Source organism: Chiroxiphia lanceolata, chromosome 2 (assembly GCF_009829145.1).
Source record: "Chiroxiphia lanceolata isolate bChiLan1 chromosome 2, bChiLan1.pri, whole genome shotgun sequence".
In the NCBI taxonomy this organism is placed as follows: domain Eukaryota; kingdom Metazoa; phylum Chordata; class Aves; order Passeriformes; family Pipridae; genus Chiroxiphia; species Chiroxiphia lanceolata.
In genome coordinates this window covers 13,794,719-13,815,053 of record NC_045638.1, presented here as the reverse complement: position 1 = coordinate 13,815,053, position 20,335 = coordinate 13,794,719, and the positions used below count along the sequence as shown (strand labels likewise).

At 41.7% G+C, this 20,335-nt stretch overlaps 1 protein-coding gene across 9 annotated transcripts in view; it reads right to left on the bottom strand.

The window, feature by feature from the left end:
- KLHL15 (kelch like family member 15) overlaps positions 1-20,127 on the bottom strand; it is a 28,035-nt gene extending 7,908 nt beyond the window's left edge. Inside the window, exons 1-3 of one of the 9 annotated variants that reach the window (XM_032679056.1) lie at positions 19,971-20,117; positions 19,555-19,639; positions 6,436-7,147 (exon numbers count right to left, since the gene is read on the bottom strand). In XM_032679056.1, coding sequence (XP_032534947.1) covers positions 6,436-7,140 — 705 coding nt within the window. In that variant the 5' untranslated portion in view covers positions 7,141-7,147; positions 19,555-19,639; positions 19,971-20,117. The other 8 variants (XM_032679058.1, XM_032679059.1, XR_004355234.1 and 5 more) reach the window with 8 other exon arrangements.
- Positions 20,128-20,335: the final 208 nt, after the last annotated feature.

Sequence of the window (20,335 nt, the reverse complement as noted above, 5' to 3'; positions counted from 1 at the left end):
TGCCTTTAGCTCCCACCAGCTCCAAAACGAGAAGCAATGCTCTGAAGAAATGTGAGGCCACTGAAATTTCAAGTGACCACAAAGTAACACCAGAAGCTAACATTTTTGAGTATGTTACCTCATCTCCTATTCCCTGTCTCAAGGAACAAAAGTCTGTACCACCCCTTACCTCAGGGGGTGGTATGAATTTCAATGTATATGGAAAGCAATTTGGAAATTAATGTTCTTTATACCTTATGAATACAGTAGTTGCTTGTTCCATAAATATGTACTATTAAAATTTTGTTAGCTTTCTATTAATAATTTCTCTTCCTTGTATCACAATTAACACATTCAGATAAGCATCTTTTCAAAAAATCTTTGGAACTGTTATTATTGGGCATACTTTGCACAGATATTGAGGTAGTTCTACACACCAGATTTCAAAAAAACCCTGAATACTAACCTACTACTGTAAAGCAACGTACAGCTCAAGAGTTACAGTGACTTGGTGTTTTTATTTACACTTTTTCTTTCCCCTACTTAATTTTGACAAGTTCAACTTATCTCTGGAAAAAGAGGACAGTCACATGCAGATGTATATATTATTCTTGCAGCAACATCCAGCTTCTTTCTATTGTTTCCACAAGAGCAAAAAGGTTTACTCAGGCACAGTGCTTATAAAATATCCACAGAAAGTCCAACTCTTGTGGGAATAAAATCTATTTTCTTATTGCAAATAAAGAATATGTCATACAAAGACAGATCTGCTTGTGCTGCATTTGTTAGAATAAACCACATACCCTGCCTGACTAAAAAGAGTGAACATAAATTACAGAAAATATGCTGGCAGGGAGAACCACAGCACAGAAAAATGATAACATATAGAAAGTCTTAAAGGTTAAAAAAAATGAAAAAGGAAGTTAAAATAACAAAGAATAGTGGGTGGGTAACTTTATCCTTAAAAGGAATGTTCAAATTCTAGAACAGTAGGAGTACTTCAAGCATTCCCAAACTGGAGCCATCATCTTTGGAATTAAATAAAAATATAAATTATCTTTGTTCCACCTCTATGCAGTTCAAGTTTTTTTGGATGATTGTGGAAGACATCAGGATCAACAAGCTTACAACATGAAGAATGCCAGCAAAGCCTGGCAGAAATGGAAAATGCTTTTCTTTCCCCCTCAACATTTACAACTCTGTCGTTAGATCTAGAAATCGAAATGCCAGCCAGAGATTGGAATTTAAAAAAGCCTCATATATCCTCACCACTCTACTCCTTCACTTAGCACAAATCTCACCCCATGAGAGCATGAAAAAGGAGTATCTTTAATTCCAGAGACAGAATCTCAAGACCAGGGAATCAGTAGCAGAAGTTTACTACTGCTTATCTTGACAAAGGCACTAACACCAAAGCAAAGCCTTAACCTCTTACTTTAAACCAAAAAGATATAAAGAAGTAAATGCAACTCCCAGTTATTATAACCCCTCTCTGACTTCGTGGGGAAGCTTCTACAAACACAAGTTTGGAGAGTTGAACACGAAAATGTACAAGAACTAGCAAGTTGTACAATAGGCAGAAAAAAAATCCCACAAAACAAGAGTGACTGACCACCTAAATTCTGGTAAGAGAAGGTAGCTGGAGCATTCCTAAACTTGGCTGTTGAGGAAAAATATCACTGCTTTTAGCTGATCAACAAATATCTAAGCAGACCAATTCTCCTGATAAGTTCAAATGGAGAAGCTCTAGAAGGAATGTGCCCCTAATTACCAACATACTCAAGCAGAACACTCACAAGTTTCTGCAAAACAGATGGAAATGTGCACTAACCATTATGAACCCCAAAGTAAAACAAATGTGCATTCTTAAAGAGTCCATCATCAACTCCGAATTCATAAAAATACATAAATGCTTCATAGCATTTTCAAAGTTTAAAGAAAAACTGTTGTTATCCTGCTGAAGGGTCTTAAAGGCAGTTTAAGCTGGACTTCCTTACCAACCCCAGTCTTACTGTAAAAAAAAGGAATTTAATCCAAGTGTTCAAGTTTTGCTCATGTGATTATTTTTTTTTTACATTCTTTCCAATTCTTTCTCTTCAATTTTCTGAAGAAAATCTTACAGAGGTTCTGCCAGGACACAGCCCTACTGTAAGAGCTCCCTCAAGATCTCCAGAGATGGAGAATGAGAACTATCTCAATGCATATCTACCAGTTACAGTGGTTCACAGTCATACCTTCAGCTACACAGACAGGGAACAGCATAAACAAAAATCAAATGTATGATTCCATTAAAAAAAAAAGATGTAAAAATAATTTAAAACATAATTAAAAACATCCACCCCTCTACTCATCCCCCAAGCAGTCAATAGCAAAAATGTAGGTGGCTCATAATGTGATTCTATCATCTCTAGCCACGTAAGCAGAGAACTACTTCAGAGCTTATAACTTATTGTGCTTAGGTTTTCTAAAACTGTCCATTCTGAATGTGTAAGTGATGCAACTTAAACTCAACTACCAGAAGTACAACAGTTACACCACAGCTTTTCAGTGAATAATGATGGCCTCTGTATCAGACTTCTAGAGAGAAAATTCTTCCTTTTATTTGCAAAAAAAAAAAGTTATTTTACTAAAGATTAAGCTGAATCCAAACTAAAGATCCATCAACTCTGCTAACTCAGATCCTTATTGTTTTCACAACTACTTATCTCTGGCCATATTTTAAGCACAACTATAAGCCAGTATGAGAACTGACTGGTACCAGCATAGGACTCTGAAGGGCTATTCTGCATGTGCTACAAATCACTTACTGTTTTTCAGCCTAACCATAAAAAGACAAGATGACACAGCCTCTGTGCAGCAAGGACAATGCTCTCAAAATGATTATTTGGCTGTTCCTTTTTAGAAACTGGCCAATGAAATTATCAAAGTCAAGCTGAAGTCTAACTCAAATCTAATTTCTCAAATCAGAATGGAGTCAATCTATATGCCACAATTAAGAAGTTCAGTACAAAATAAATACTGCTAGCAAACCTATCCAACTGAGCAATAACCCTGAGAGACAAAAATACCAAGCGCAGCACCTATTTGAAATAAGAGGGGCCCACTAACCTCATCCACTAAACACTTCTTATTCTAAGCTTCAGCAAACCAAGTTGCAGAAGTAGATACATATACATTACTAGACATGGAGGTAAATGAGAAAAAAAAAAGAAATTAAATTCTTTTATGAAAGGTAAAGTCACAATAACATAAAATTACAATGATATCTTCTCAAAAGTTACTCTTTTCTAGACACAGGGCAGAGATACTCAAAAATAATGTGCTATTCGTGCTACCTCTACAGCAAAACGTAGTGATTAGTAAGTTTCTGATTTATACTGGCAATTTATAAATCAGCATGGGCTAGTCATAACAAACCCTACAGACTGGACATAAAAAAAGCCCTTTGGATTTTAAAGTTTTGAAACAACATTTCAATCTGAGTAGTACACAGCAACTAAATGGAGCTTAAACAGTACATAAAGGGAAATCATGACACAGTTGTCTCCAGTAACACAGAGATTAACTCAGTGATGTAGGTGAAATGCCCTCTAACTTCTATCTCCAAACTTCCTCAAGACTTATAGAGCCATGGACAGGTTTCAAAAAAAAAGGCAAACACAATGTCAAGAGAAAAACTTGTACTTCTCCCCATACACTTTGCTTTTAGTTTCTAACTATTCCCCAAATCCTTAATTCATTTATCTTCCCATTTTCCCTCGTACATCAGCATGTATTTTAAGGGCTGAGGAACAAAAGGAGTATCTATTCATACCTCAGTATCCGTTCTTCCAGTTTGCAGTAAGCACAGGGGCTGTACCTTCACTTGTGCACTCTAAATGCACATCAGCCTCAAGGTATTAACCTAGAGTCACTCATTTCATTTCTGAAAGGACAAGCCATCCCACCCAGACTGTACATCTTCCCCCCAAAAAATTATGTACGAAACATAATGGCTTAAGAGGCCAAAAGTATCCTTACCATGACTTGCAAAGTCATATAAGCTATTTATATACTACAATGACAGGCATCTGAGAAATGTGTATCACAAAGATTACATAAGAGTACATACGACAAGCCAGCCAGTGTATAGCAAATACAGTGTTTGCTGAACTGGAAGAGTCAACCTCAGACTGTATTTGGTACATTCATGTAGACATTTAGTATGTGCTGGCTTCAGGACAAGGCTGAATTCTGTCTGTAGATCTCCAAAAAATGCAGTTTTACCAATATCTTCCCCCTTCTACACAGAGAAGAAAGAGGTTCTCCCTGGGTTACTGCCAGAACAGTGAACAGACATGCTCTCTTATTTTAAAAAAAAGTGTTCTATATTCTGATGTTGGCTCCAACTGCAGCTGTCCTTTGACACTTGTTATGCTGGATAACTCAATGCTCTCTAGCCAGGGTAAAACACAAATGCATTCCGAGCTGCAGCAACAAATGACATAATTAGCTGTGCTTCCCTCTGCTGAGTTGTCCCACTCCATAACCTACACTGGCTTCTCTCTGCTCCCACATCATCATGGCTGGGCTTTGCAAACGAAGATCTGGGAAAGGCTCTACCCACGTTTGTTACAAGCACGCTGGTGGCTAAAAAGGCCAACACGAGACAGGCACGTCCAGTCGCAAAAGGCACAGCAGAAAGACTCCTTAGGTGGTATATTCTGCAAGGTACGATTCTTTCTGCGTTGCCTTTTCTCCTCAAGAGCGAGCTCCCACATACAATTAACAGAAAGGGTATTCACAGATGAAGCTTTTACAGTGACTTCTCTCCTGAAGTTGTACCTATTGGGCCATTTGGAAGCTGTCAAGATAAAATATGAGAAGCACTGTATGAAGGATTTACACCACTGATGCCAAAACCGGCTCCAGAAGTTATACCTACATGTAACACTGAAGACCAACATAGACTTGCCCTTACAGAAATTTAACTGAGGACAGCTCGATGCTTGAGCTTGTATCCACAAATCTCATAGAGTTGAAGCAGACTCAAACAAGTCTTGCCCTATTAGATTAACTTTGAAAGCATATTTTGTGAATTCTATCAGTTTTACTACGGAAGGGATTAAATGATGTAGTAATAAGGTAAAAATGTTATTAAAAACAAGACACTACATACACAGTATCCTGTAGAGTTCAGCTCTTACTAGTTGAAAATGTTTTAACCCTATATAAACATTGCAGCACTGTTCTAAAATATGCATAGCTATTTATTTTGTTCATGTCTGTAGTCTAATATAATATCATAAATATATTTTATGTATTATTACATCCTCTACTCAATTCACACACACAGAAAAAAATCCAAAATATAGAAACCCACTGGTCTGAAGTAGTTAATAGCTTTGACAATTTCAAATAGGAATACATATAAGAATTACTGCTCGAATGACCCAGTAGCCCTTAAAACCACCAAAACCAACACAACCTTATCTGTATGTTCACTAGATACCAAAGTAAAAATATATGGGAAATTAATTTATAAGAAGCACAACAAAACCACAAGGTCTTAACTCCCGTACCTTTCACCTCTCAGTGAATTAGTAGAAGTTAAAGTTGTATCTCATCACACAAAATTAACAGTGTAATTGCTAAACTGAACACTGTTACTGGTCTGTGACAGAGCTGCTTACAAAGTAATCCTCTACTGTTGACAAATGTTCAGAGTCTAAAGAACTAGAAAACAACTTTTCTGTCCTTCAACAGAAGAGTAGAAAAAGCAAGTTTGATTTTAACCTCTTACTACATACAGTGATCAGTTGAACTTTAGATCAACTATTACAAAAATTCCTCTGATATTTAAAGTAAATCATTACATTTCATACTGTAAATAATTTTTGATTGATTATGTGCCTTCTTTAGAAACAAGTGTATGTGTAACTCTGCAGGATCAGGGCTTACTTCCAACTGCTGTGTAACAGCACAACCACCAAAGATACAACAACAAAAAGGCTGCAGATTTAAGAGTAGATGCTAGTTGTCATTTGCAAATAAAAAAACCTCCTGTACTTAAATCATGTAAGATCTACTGTCACTATTTTTTGATTATATTGATAACAATATCATGACATATGCCCTACACACTGTGTGCAGCTCTAAAGCAAGAAGCAACTTGCGGACAACAGTAAGAACATTTGAAAACAAACCAGATACAAGTGACCTTATTTTAAAATGTCTTTTTCATATAAAGCCCCTCATAAACATGTATTGCAAACCCACCTGTTCTCCAGCCACTGTACGTGCTCTTGTCTAATAACCAAAAGACAATACTTGTAGTTGTTTGCCTTCTATGGGTTTATTAGAAAATAAATGCTATAATTTTGTCCCTCCTAATAGGTTGGGGAATCTTACCTATTTAATGGCATGCTGCCCTAGCTAAATGATGAATCCTGCCTATTGCTTTTCAAATGCACCAACCTTCTCAAAAACACTGGATGGTGTCATCAAACAAAACCTGATGTTCTGAATGATGGTGTCCGTATGCCTCCAGCGTCTTCTATCATGGCGCAGCCAGGCCTGAACAGCTTCATACAGCTCTATCTCTGGAAACCTGCTCAGATGATCATTATCCAAGTAAGACATGAGCTTCTCAAAGCTCAGATACGAAAGGAAGTCAGGTCTGGACATGAGTGGCACAAAATTCTCTAGCAGAAAGGAATCCAGTTTTTCCCTGACTCCTTCGATGTTTACACCAAAATCATCCAGAAGTCTCATAATTTCTGCACAGTTTTCTAAGCAGATTTTAGCTAAGAGAAAAGAGCAGCAAAACTTTACCACCTCTATAAGCTGGACATACATGGCAGCCTGAAGGATTTCATGAACAGTGTTCATACTCAGTTCAATAGTTCCATAGTACATGAATTGGAGAACATGACTGAAGCCTGTAGCTGTCAGACCTTTCAAATGGATTTTGTCCTGATCTCGTTCTCGCATGTCAGCTGTGAACATAATCCTGAAGTAATCACTCTGGGTGGCAAGCAGAGCTTTATGGGCCTGAAATTGGTGGTCTTCAATGACAAGTGTGACATCAAGAAGCAATCCCTCCTCATACAGTGCTCTGAATCCTGCAGAGACACTGGTGTCATGGATGGAGGAGCTAAACCCTTCCACGTCCCCTGCCATGAATCACCTGGGGGGGGGAAGAAAAAAAAAATAAATAAAAATGAAAATAAATTGTAATTTCTAATAACATATTACAAGCCCTTCCTGACCAGATAAATCCTAACTGAGATTGCTTTTATTAAGACTTAAAAGTCTTCACCATCCTTTTTGTTTTCTGTCCAGCTGAAAAATCAACTTAGGAAACAAAACATCAACTTTAAATATTTCCCCCCTGCAAAATATTCTCATTTTACAGACAGGGTAATCAACAAAAATAACTACCCAATATTGCCAAAACAATTTCTCACTTCAAGTTAATTCATGGTCAGATAATGAACTGAAAAGGTTGTCATGGTTTTTTTTCCTCTACCCCCCTCAATCTTTCTAAAGAATTTCTCTCAGGGGAGCAATAAAACACCCACTCTTGAATATCAAAAGGTTTCAGAAAGGAAGCTAAACTTCCTTAACAAGCTCCAGTAGATCTGTACATGGTATAATTAAAAAAAATAAAAATTTATTAGGTTTAAAAATCTATGTCAATTCACTTGACATAACCAAACGTTTTCAGAGACACCATTTAAGATTGTGTATTTCACTTCTCCTGTAACAACAAAGTCCCATCACGTTCCCCCCCATTTCTTACTACAGTGATTAATATTAGGTCATGAGATTTATAAAGTGCAAAATACTAACACAATAAGAATCACTGACAAGAATAGGTCACAATAAATAATATTCTGCATACTGGGTTTAGTGAACCTGAATTGCTCATTAAGTATTTGAACATTCGCAGATACAGTTACTTACGTGCAAGCTATAATCAAACTGTAAATAAACCAAAAAGAAAACAAAGAGTACCAGGATCCTACCCTGTTAAAGTTAAGCAAGATAAATATTCAATTAAAAAAAAAACCAAAACAACCAAAACTATTCAAAATCCACAAATTTCTCAAAATCTTGCCCAACTTCCTTGGGTTTAGGCAGGGTGAAGTTGCACAAGGCACCTTGAACCAATCTAATGATTTATCAAAGTCAAAGGACAACAGCACACTCCATTCCCCTACTCTGTCCTCATTCTGGGGTCTGAGCTCCTGCTGCTTACTTTGAGCCACTTCTGGGGCTCATTTGAAAGAAAGCCAATTCAACTCAAACCAATAAACCAAGAGCAGAGAGGGACAGACCTGAAAAAGACATGTGACACAAACACAACCACCCCTTCCTGCTCCCCCCAGCACGCACGAAACCTCAAGATCAGAGAACTTTCTGCTTCCCAGTGATCTGATTTCTGACACTGTGGGGCTTTGACACAAGAACCAACCTGATGCAGAGAGCAGGACACATACCTGGGCAAGAACAAAGAAAAAGAGCAACAACTTCCCTGTCTGGCATTAATTTGCTAGTAGAATTGGTTCAACTACTCTTGTTCCACTTTATCCCACCTTAAACTACACTGCAACATTCTCTCAGATATTTCTGCATTTAACTCTGAATTTCCTACTGCAATTAAAGCTAATCATGTTTTGCTACTGGTAACCCACACGAACGGCTGAATAATATCAACGCATTAAAAAACCTGCAGATTTTCAAGGTCATAAAACTTTACACAAGTATGTGGACCCAGAAGTAACTCTAGGGTGGCCCTTGTTTCACAACTTCAGAGAGCAGTTACCACTTACTCCCACTTCCTCAAGCACCCCATTCTGACTGCTGCCATTTCACTGGAATGCATTTTATTAGACTCCATTAATGGATAATCATCTCCATCATTCATCAGCACACATCCTGGAAAACAGAACTCTTTGGAGATACTCTTTTTCTATGCAAAACTCAAATGGTGAGTGGGTGTTTGTAGCCACACCTCATGGAATTAGCACCGCTCCCACACTGTTGAAGCCTGATGATGGAGTCTGTGCACAATAAAGTCAATGCTGGGAGTGTTCATTACAACTATGGCCTTACAACAAAATTCAAATTCCTGAAAGTAAGAGCAGGAGCAAAAGAACAAAGATGACAATCCAATCACTTTCTCACCAGTATCCATGACAGCTCATTCCCCTCAATGTCACTGAAGACAGAGAGAATATGCAAACTGCTCTGGAGCTACATATTGTGAGCCTCTTATTCCTCAACAGCAAATACCAGAAAGAAAAATTACCATCAAATATTCTTCTTAGTTGTTGCCAATTCTTACACAAAAGCATATGAGGACAGAACTACTTTACTAACTCTTACCACCTCAAAAAGAAGCAACCAACTGAACAGGAAGCATAAAGCCTGACTTTACAAGATTTTGCTTTCTGATAGCAAATAAAAAAGTTAACACTAATATTAGCCTTTTTTTTTCTTCTTTCACTGGAGCACTTGTAACTCCTCCCCTCCCCATCCCCAGTTCTCTGATGTTTAATAATAACTGAGCTCATACCTCAGTCTTTCCTGTTTGAGAGATTTAATGATCACTTGCCTTTAAATGGCCATTCATTTTCATAAAACATACAGCAACTTGAAACAACTCTCAATTCTGTCTGAAATCAGCCAAGTTTCAAAGGTTACCAGGATTCTCAGACAGTACAACTGTGTAAGTTACATTTCTTTAGGAGATCCACTAAGACTTGGCTCAGCTTCAGTTCCACGACTGGTGTTAAAAATGTGATGGGACAGTTGGACTTTGCAAATGTGAGAATGTGAACAGAATAACACAACAATATACTGGGGGGAAAAAAGAGTCAGAAATGAAGCAATATTTTTCAGGTGACTGAAGCAACATAGATTAATCTGAAAACAATGAGATCTAACATCACACAGGCTTATGCAGACAGCAATCTCACGGAAGGGATTTCTTCAAAACAGTACATGCATTACTGTGTACCTGAACAACATGGAAGAACCAGCAACCTCCAAACACACACTGGGATCTTTGCCCTTACCTTGAGAAAGATAATTACATTACAGATACTCCACAAATAAAAGGAGAGAAATTAACTTTTACATAGGATGGCCGTAAGAGAAAAAGCTTCTTTCATCACCCTCAAAGAAGCAAAAGGGAAAAGTTGGCAAGTGAAGTTAAGCAGAGACAGATGGTAGATGCACCAAATCCAGAGGAGCACCTCCAGTGTTCCTTTAAAGGATCAAAACAAATAATACTCTAAACAAAAACAACAAAAAAAACCTCTACAAAACCAACCAAACACCACCCAAACAACCAGTATAGAGTCTTGGGCAACTGCCTCCAGGTGGCCCTACAAATGGACCAATGGCCTCCAGAGGTCACTTATAACCTCAACTAGTCTGTAATTGGGTGACCAATTTTTTTTGTCATCGTCCTTCTAATTCTGATTAAAGAGAAAGGAGACACATTCACATAAGCCAGAAAAAAAAATCATATATAAGCTACTATCCTTCAAATTTTAAATCTAACAAAAAATAAGGTGGCAGGAATCACTGAAATATTAAAAAATAAAAACCACCTGCATTTAGGGGACATCTTTAAAGGTTCCAATTTTTACACCTCCCTAAAACTGGCTATTCCATAAGATATTTCAAACTCTAAGTCAGCCACAAATGGTAACAATGGTAACAAAGGCATACACACTCTCAAATTATTATTTCTAAATGTTTTGGAAGTGTGGGGGTTTAAGTCACTTAATCCTTCTTCTCACATCCCTGCTCATTTTACTCCTAGTAAATCTACAGTTTTCAACATCAAAATATTTTTCCTCCCAAACCTGAGACAGCATTTAATGGATTATTTAAGTAGACACAAAACCAGTAAGAGTTCTCCCTACACTATCTAAAGAAGCTTCAGAATTCTGTGACTGAAAAAGCAAAGGACTGCTTCTTTTTCTGCATTAAATAAAAGGAGCAAATACCCTTGTTTTGGCATGAAGTCATAGACAATATCAGCAGATAAATTTTTCTTTAAAACAAAAAAATGCATTGGCCAGTGTAAATACAGAAGAGGGTTAAAATAGTACAAAAACTGGGAAACTAGATAGTTAAATGCATATTATGCTCAACGGGTAAAAATCTTCATTTCTAAAGCTAATATCCTCCATCAAAAGCAAACAGCAACACGGTAGCTCAAATATTAAAAAAAGCAATATAAAACACTCTCAAATGAAGTAATTTTTCTAAAGCATAGCTATGCCAATCCTCCCACACACACACTTGCAATCTTGGATGTAATTCTATGCGCTATTCAAATGCTGCAGCTTATTTCCCAGAGGACAATACATAACGAATTTTTTTTTTCATACTTTCGATAAAAATGCAAAATTCACTTGGATTTTCTTCACTCATGCAAATCACAGCAGCACACGTAATCCTAAGGCAGACATGCAGCCTACAGTGGTCCGTATGAAACTGGAACAAAAAAAATTCTAATGTATAAACAATACTGGGGGTGGGCAATCTACATTGACGTTGGGCATTGTTCTGTGCACACAGAGCTGATCGGGGCAATGCAGCACAGGAAGTAAAGACTCTGCTGAAAAGCCAAAAGAGAAGCACGTTTAACCTTATTAGCTGTTCCTGACATTTCTTCCTCTTTTAGCACATAATGCATTAGAGTCTCCTGTGCTGGGACTGTAAAACCACTTACTTGGAACACTGATTTCTCATCTTTATTCTGCAGCTGTAATAAAAGTCTGAAAACCCTGTTCCAGACTGCTTTTTCTTGCTAAACAAGGAGAACCTTCTTTCCTCAGGGCGTCTGAGGCTCTTAGTCACAAGCAGAAGAAATGGAGTCTAAGTGCACTGGTTACTGAGAAGGAAGTTATGGAATACCCGCTCTTGACTCGTGCCCTCTTAGATTTAAAACCTATCCAAAAGCAGCATTTCCTAAAAAGTGCCCTTTAAATAAACGTCTTCATGCAATATGAAAGCTTATATGCACTTTCTAGGCACAGAAATGTATTGTTCTAGCAAAGTATTGACAATAGCAAGTCTAGCACAGCAGCTCAGAGGCAGATTTCTGCTTTCCTTTACTGTTGTTCCTTAACTCATTTGAGATGCTGAGACAGAACCAGCAAGTTCCTTTGTTTATTGATTATGAAGTATTTGTTCATTCTACCTACCCCATAGATCTCCTGAGAAATCACTTATGTGAACACAGCTGCACAACAAATTTTCACATAATAAATCACTACTATCCATGAGTTAAACCACAAAATATTTCACCAGCCATACAAAACCATGCTTTGGTTACACAAAACACCAAAATAGACCTTAAAATCCATTAATCTGTTCCATCTATCCCATTCCTTCCATCCATCAAATGCAAGCATTAAAATGCAAATTTTAAAGCCATTAAACGTTTTTATTTGGTGAGGTGCAGAGCAAAGACTGCTTAGAGCAGAACTATTTGACCCTAATTTTGTTAAAACACTTTTCTGCACAAATAAGATTTTTCTCCTAGTCAAATATTATGCACATTTGTGAAAATACAACACAACAGGCATTTGCATGCACAAGAAACATTCACAACTGCACACATGGCTGAAGGCTGGGCCTTGGAATGCAGTGCACTACACTACAAATGCAATAAAACCATTAAACCTTGTCCAAACCACCATTTTTCATCATAATTCCCCACTAACAGCAAAAGAAAGAGTGATGTAAAAAGGGGATAGATCAATAATCAGTGGATATCAAAACTTTCCACTGCTACAACAATTGCAAGTGTAGGGAACGAAGAAACCCACCCCATTTCCCTGTATTTTATCTAAAATTCTTTCTAATTAATACTCTAAGTTCAGGAAACAATTTATCTTAAACACATCAGTATGTTCATGCTGACGACTTCACCCAATCCATCTTGAGAATTCCAAAAGCACTGGACTACTTTGGAAGCAAGAAGTTGGGAGTTGAATCACTGACAGTCAGAGAAACCACTCTGCCAGAACTCCAGAAATTAAAACTCAGCTACTCCTGAAAGCTGCCCACACTCAATTTCTTAGGAGCACACACCTGACCCTGAGAGCTCCTCTTACAGTCTGAGCCACCTGCACCAGTTCACAGCAGCAGTGGCACTTTACAACACCAGTGGTCTCTGAGGTCATTATGGTTATGCCAGAAGCATTATCAGAACTAGGCACAACCAGACCTACTAAAACTCAGTATGGATTCAGTGTCTCAGCTCAGTATGGTTATTCTTCATTCTAAACGGAGTACAGTACTGGAGAGGGTGCTTTGTTCCATTTTCTTTTTGAGAAACATGTAACTCAGGCAGATGTGGTGGTGCTCTCACATTCATAGTTTCTCAGCTCATGTTACTCTCTGTTCCTAAAAACAGGTATGTCTAAGTTATATATATATATATATATAATATAGATATGTTATAACCCAATTTAGCCTTTCTGCACAGAAGAAGTGAACCATGTGCTATAAGCACACACACAAAAAAAATCAAAACCATTTTGTTTTAAAATACTGTTGAAAAGTATAGTTTTCACATGTGTTCAATTTAGATGAAAACCAGTATGTTAGAAACTCCCTATTTCGCAAGACTAGCCATCAGAGAATAAGATATGCTTCCCAGCTCAGCCCCTAGATCAAGCTTTAGGATGACTATCAAAAGGATTCTGATGAAAGCACATGCTTGATAAGCATTTCAAGACTGCCAGACAAACGCATCAGCTGTTGTTACTTGACCAGTTTAACTTCACCTAAGCGAATCTAAACCCAGCTTGTCTCCTGAGTTAGCATCAGTGAGATGTACATGAGCTTCCCCTTGAATTAGTTCATTATGCAGATGCTGTAACTGCACTTCACAGACACCAAGACAGCTTAAACCATCTGGCTAAAAGCTTATTGCATCACTACACCTGCACAGAAAAACCTGCTCCCAGACACAGAGCTAGTTCAGCTCAATGCTCTTCCAATTACATTTACTGATACCCGAAGAGGGGCCCAGTGTAAAATATTTGATACATCCTTGTAAATGAGAATTGCGTTTAACTGGGAAAACTTAGATTGCTAATACCTAAAAGTTAAATGGTGGTAGCGTTGAAAACTGTGGTTTTGCCACTGTCCTCTAAGTGGACAGGACTGCACTATCCCGAGTTAAGACACTCTTTTATATATATACATATATAATATTTGTGGCTTAGAAAATGATTAATTTTTTCAAATGTAAGAAAAACATATTAATAAAGACTGATTTTCTCATTGCAGATACTTATCAAGGAAATCATGATGTATTTTATACACAAAAATAGCAGGTTAAGTATTTCTTAGTAATAAAAAATCTAATCCTATCTTTTTTGACTTACGACATAAAATTTTTAGCATAATAAGGTAATGAGCTACAAGTAATATTTAAACTATAGCAGTAAAAACATTTTTAATCTAAATTAAGATTGCTGAACTAACCTTTACATTTGTTTTTTTGTTATTATCTGTATCTTTACTGCTAACTTAGTTAATACTCCTAGCACCTTCTCAGAAAATGAGATTAATTGTGCCCTTTGTTCAAGACGCACATCTTTTGACCTCACTGCCAAACGCCAACCACATTTTTCAGAAAGACAAAAATCTCATCTTTAATTTCTGCACATATCCCTCGAATTGACAGCTAGATGAATGAAAAAGGTCTGGTGTCTCCAGTGTGAGCTCAGTGGTTATCTGTTCTGCTTTGCTTGCTGAAAGGCAAATCAACACATGTGTAGATTCAAACCAGCCACAGGGTATAATTAAGGAAAGTGAAAGGAGATGAGTGTTAGTGAGAGAGTTTATAGAGCATGTGGTAGAAATTAAACACATTTGCAAGGTGTTGGGAGGGAAAAGACAGGAATTATGTTGGTGCATGGTGGTATGCTCAGGGGATCTGAATGTGAGCTGGGGCAATGGTGATCACCACTGGTGACCCTCTGGAGCTGGGTTATCATCTTAAGGACAAGTACACATAACAAAGAAGTCCATGGGAAGCCAGAACTTCAGTAGTTTTGTCCTTTTATCCACAAATAGCTTTATGGTTCCCCTATTCTTCTTTTGAAGGAGTGGGGGGAAGCCCCAAACAACAAAAAACCAAGAACTTTAATTTTTTAAGTGACATTTCAGTATTTACCAAATAGGTCAAAGCGCCAGTACCAATCCTGGGGTAGCCCTGCTCGCTCAGATCAGAGGCACATTTCTTCGCGATCAAGGAGAAATGGCCATTTTGGGGGCAGGAACTCGGATGACCTACTTCAGCCCGTGTGCTCGCAGACAGGGAGCGGAGCTGGCAGGCCGAGCCCCCGAGCGAGCGGGGCGGGCGGGCCCGGAGTCGGCGCCGCGCGGCCGCAGCTGCCCGGGGCGCCCGGCGGGGGCTGCGAACGCCCCGGACCCGGCAGCTCTCGGTGCCGCCGTGCCCGATCCCCCCCACAGCCCACCTGCCCCCCGCCTGCCGCCCGCGGGCACCCGGCCGCCCCCCCAAGCCCGGGGTCGGTGGTCCCTGACGGCCGGGAGAGCGCCCGGGCCGCCCAAGGAGGACCCGCCGGATCCTTCACCCACCTCTCGGCAGCGGCGGCGCTGAGGACGCGGCTCCTCCCGCTGGCGCGGCGGAGAGGGGCCCTGGCTCCGCGTACCATACAGCCGGGGGCGGCGGAGGGAGGCGCCGGGGGGCTGCGGAGAGGGGCAATGGCTGAGGCGAAGCCGGGAGGAGGAGGAGGAGGAGGCGGAGGAAGGGGGGATCCTGGGCTCCCTCCTCCCGGCGGGCCGCGCTCGGGGGGAGGTGGGAGCCGCCCCGCGCCGGGCCACCGGCGCTCGCAGCGCGGCCCGGGCTCTGCCCCGCGGTCCCCGCTGCCCTCACGCTTGTTTACCTTCCGCGCTGCCCCGCACGGCCGCGGCCGCCATGTTCCGCCGGCAGCGCCGCGCCGCCCGTCACTTCCGCCGCACCTGGGGCGGGGGGCGCGACCGGGGCCGGCACCGACACCGGGCACCGCCGGCACCGCTCGCCAGTCCCCGCCCTGCCCCGTGCAGGGCCTGCCAGACGCCGGAGCCCCGGCACGCCCCGAGGAGGGGAGCCCCTCACCGGAGCCCAGCGGGGGCTGCGCATGGCTGGGGAGAGCGGCTCGGAGCAGCATCACCCGCGTCCGGCCCGTAAGGACGCGCATCCACACGCGTCCGCGTTGGGAGGGTCGGGGCTGCGCTGTTCTCTTCCACCCCTCCGCCTCCAGTCCAGGTCCCTTTCACCGAGGCTGTCGCAGCTCCCGGGTTTCTCGGGCAGCTGCCCCCGGCAGCAGCATCCCTTGCTCGGCGTTGGCTGAGCTCCTCCCGGACAGCGGCCAGCCGCAAGTGCTGCGGGATGATCCCAGCTCCCTGCTCGCCACAGCCTGCCTTGCCAGCCGCTCTGGGAACCGGGTTACCGGAGCCCGTGGGGTCGGGCCGTCCGCCACAGGCGCTCATCAGAGCAGCCCCTGAGCCGCAAACACCTGCTCACAGCTCGTGTGGAACCGCAGCCCTGCACGGGATGGATTAGCAGGGCTTTGCCTTGGCACAAACATCACTCCCTTTGCTCTTGGTGTCTTACCTTTGCCTGGAAAACTCTGACTTCACTGTAAGAGCTGAACTGAACTACGTGGTCCTTGGGTTTGCCACTGCCAGCCCCAAACCATTCACTACCTTCTACGTACCTCCTTGTCACCTTCTGTGGCACTCACTTTAAATAGCAAGCCACTCACTGCCATCCTCTCCCTGTTTATTGCTGCTTCCATTCCGTTCACAGCCTATTTTCAGTCTCTCATTACCACCCCCTCCCCATTCTTGATCTATAAAACAAGAGTGTACCTTCTCTATAGCTGCCATCCCCAAGCTGAACGTCTTTCACGGCTTCACACAATGAACCAGCTATACCATGCAGTGCTTCACAAAAGACTTCCCACTGCTATTTCCACTGTTCAACTGCCCTTCCACTGCTCCCTCTCACTACAATCAACCTGCTCCCATTTACTCCTTCTTCCTAGTGGCCTGACCTCTCTCTACTTGGTAAACTTCTTACTATCCCATGTCACCCACTTACTCATGCAGTAAATTTGCCCCATCTCCACCTGTTACTCGTGCACTTAGGGTGAAACAAGTGCCCTTAACAGACTGACTCTGCCAAAGCAGCAACTGTTCCTGCTACCTAAGTCTAAAAGAAAGACATTCTCTCCCATTCTCACAGGATGTCTCCTGCTGCACCAAGCATGTACATGTACTCACCCGTATCTAATACTTCAACAAAATGAAACTGGAGTAGAAACTAAGTTTCTCATACACAGAAATCATACAAACAAAACTTAATGCATCCTGCCCTCCTCAGACTTTTGACCTTCATATGTCAGCGAAGGTGGAAAAAGCTAACCAAGACTGTTTAGGTTTTACCTGACTGTCATTTTGCTGTCTGCTGTTTGTGGCAAGCTGAGGCGTAAGATGATCTTCAGGTCTCTCCTACACACTGCCACAGAAGAGGACCTCAAACCTAGCCACAAAGAAAAAAAAAACAAAAACCAAAAAAAAACCCACCAACAAACCAAAACACAATAGCTTTGACATTTAAAACATCTCAACATTTAAAAGCACAAAAAAAAGTCCCCTTCTCTTTCACATTGGACAATTTGCTTGTAATGAAAAAACAAAATATGTTAATAATACCTCAATTCTAGTCTCCTAAATAAAATTAAATTTAGGCCTCTGACAATGACCAGTGGTGTCAACATTACCTTAGCTAATATTAATTTACATAGAGATTTGGACTGACCCCTCTGATTTAGGCATTTACTAAGTAGTTACCACTGGCTATTGCAATGAATAAAATTCTGGGCATAGGTTTTTGAGTTATAGTAATACACTAGTTACCATTCAATTTGAATAATTTTAGACTTTATTTAATTAATACATATAGGTACAATGGACATATATTGACATAATATCAACTCCTAGAAATGTTCTTACCTACTTTAGTTGGGGTTGTTCAGCCTGAAGAAGAGAAGGCTCTGGGGAAACCTTATAGCAGTTTCCAGTGCCTAAAGGGGGCCCATAAGAAGGCTGGGAAAGGACCTTTTCACAAGGGGATGTAGTGACAGGACAAGGGGGAATGGCTTTAAACTGAAAGAGGGTAGGTTTAGATTAGATATTAAGAAGAAATTTTTTACTGTGAGGGTGGTGAGGCACTGGAACAGGTTGCCCAGAGAAGCTGTGGATGCCCCAGTGTTGATGACCAGGTTAGATGGAGTTCTGAGCAACCTGGTCTAGTGGAAGCTGTTCCTGCCCATGGCAGGGGGACTGGAACTAGATGATCTTTAAGGTCCCTTCCAACCCAAACCATTCTGTTGTTCTACAGTAATTAGACATTTGCAGTCTTCAGACTTTTCTGAGTTTTCTTTATATTACAAATATCTCTAAATAAGTGAATTAAAGTAACAAGACTACCTCAGAATATGTAAAATGTGCAATCGCACGGTTAAAATAGAAGCAACAGTTTGTGTATTTTTTTCCATATTCCTGACAGGGTGTTTGGCAAAGATTAAATCCTTTCTAAAGGCTGATGCAAATGTGACAAAAGCTGTTTCCATAATTTTACACTGCACTGCATTACTGCATAATTTAAACAGCTAAGTAAGTACAGAGTCTGGTGTTTTCAGTTCATTTTCATAAAAGAGTGATTATACATGCCTGGACGTCGAGGCAACTACAACCAAGTATTGCATCATGTTCCCACTACACTTCGTGTATCTTGTTTTTCCCAGAAGTGAGATATTTTATACAAAATTGAAAACACAATGTGGCCTGAGGAAAGATTAGATACGAAAATTGATATTCCAGACCAACGTGCAACATGATTGGGTTGCAAGACAAATACACATTTTGTCACTGCCAACACCATTACAGACGCTGTAAGGCTTCTTAAGTGTTCCTATTCATTTATTCAGAACAAGAACACCGGCAAATGTGTTCTCTGCGTATATCCAGCAGAACTCACTCCTAACTCTTGTTCCAGGAAAGGACGGCAATAGTAGTATTTACAGAAGTGGGAGGTTACCAGCACTGTTAAACCAGGCACACCAGTTTCACACGGATTTCCATCATCGCATTTCAATCACGTGGTTGTCTGCTCCAAACCTGGGTTTTTTTCACACAAGCAGTTGCCCGGGCAAAGTCTGAGAACCAACATGTTTCCAGCAGACAAAGCTCCTGTTGTTGGCACAATGCACACATATTTGACATAAGTGGTTACTTGCACTGAGACCTGTATCCCCGATCACAGAGAAAATGCTATTAGCCACATCTTCTATGCCTTAAAGAAGTTCCCATGAAGAAGTCAATTCAATTTCCCACAGGGAAGAGTAGGGAATTTGGCCTTTAATCTCCGCTGAACCTCTAAACTGGCTCTCATCACTGCATTGGGGATTTTATTCATTCAGTTTTTAAAGCATTTATGTCACACTCAACTCTGAACACAGCACGTGTGATTTTTTTTACCTGTTTCATACAAAACATTCAGGCTGCTCGTATCTTGGGGCACAGTCTCATATCCAAGTGGTCTCCCAGATAATAAGTGCCCAGCCTATAAAAGAGAGTAACAAGAAAAAGGGTTGAAATTCAAAAAATATTATGAGGCTGATGGGCAGCAGAGATTACTAACACATGGACGTGAGATGTCACTGTTCAGGCAGATCAGCCGATCAGACACCGACACTCATTTCATACACACAAGCACCGTGTCAGTTCTCCCCCCACGCGCCTTTCTGCATCGCATCCACCCGACACTCAAATAACCCCGCGCTGCCGGTGTACACACACACAGCAGACCGCAAACCCCGGGCGAACTTCCCGCCTCCGGTGCGTCTGTCCCCGGACCGGGTCCCGTCCCGAGCCCACGGTGCTGTTTCACGTACGCGCTGCACCAGCACGGGGTCCCCAGCCGGGCTGTGCCGGCAGGCGCTCCTGTCTCGCAGGCTCCCTGCGCTCTGTCGCGGCTCTCCCGGGATGTCGGTGCCCGCACGCTCCCGGCGGCGGCCGAGGCCGAGCTGCGCGTGCCCGCCGCGCGCGCGCTCCCGGGGCCGCGCCGCAGGTCGCCCCCCCAAGCGCGCGCCCGTTACCCGCCGCTCGCGCACGCGCGCTCCCTGCCCCGCGCGCCGCCGCACGCGGCGCAGGCCCCCGCCGCAGGCCCCGGTTGCATCACCCGGCGCGAGGGCGGCCGCGGGGACCTTTCCCAGGGCTGCCCAGCGGCGCGCCTGAGCCCCTGCCTCCCCGCGGCGGC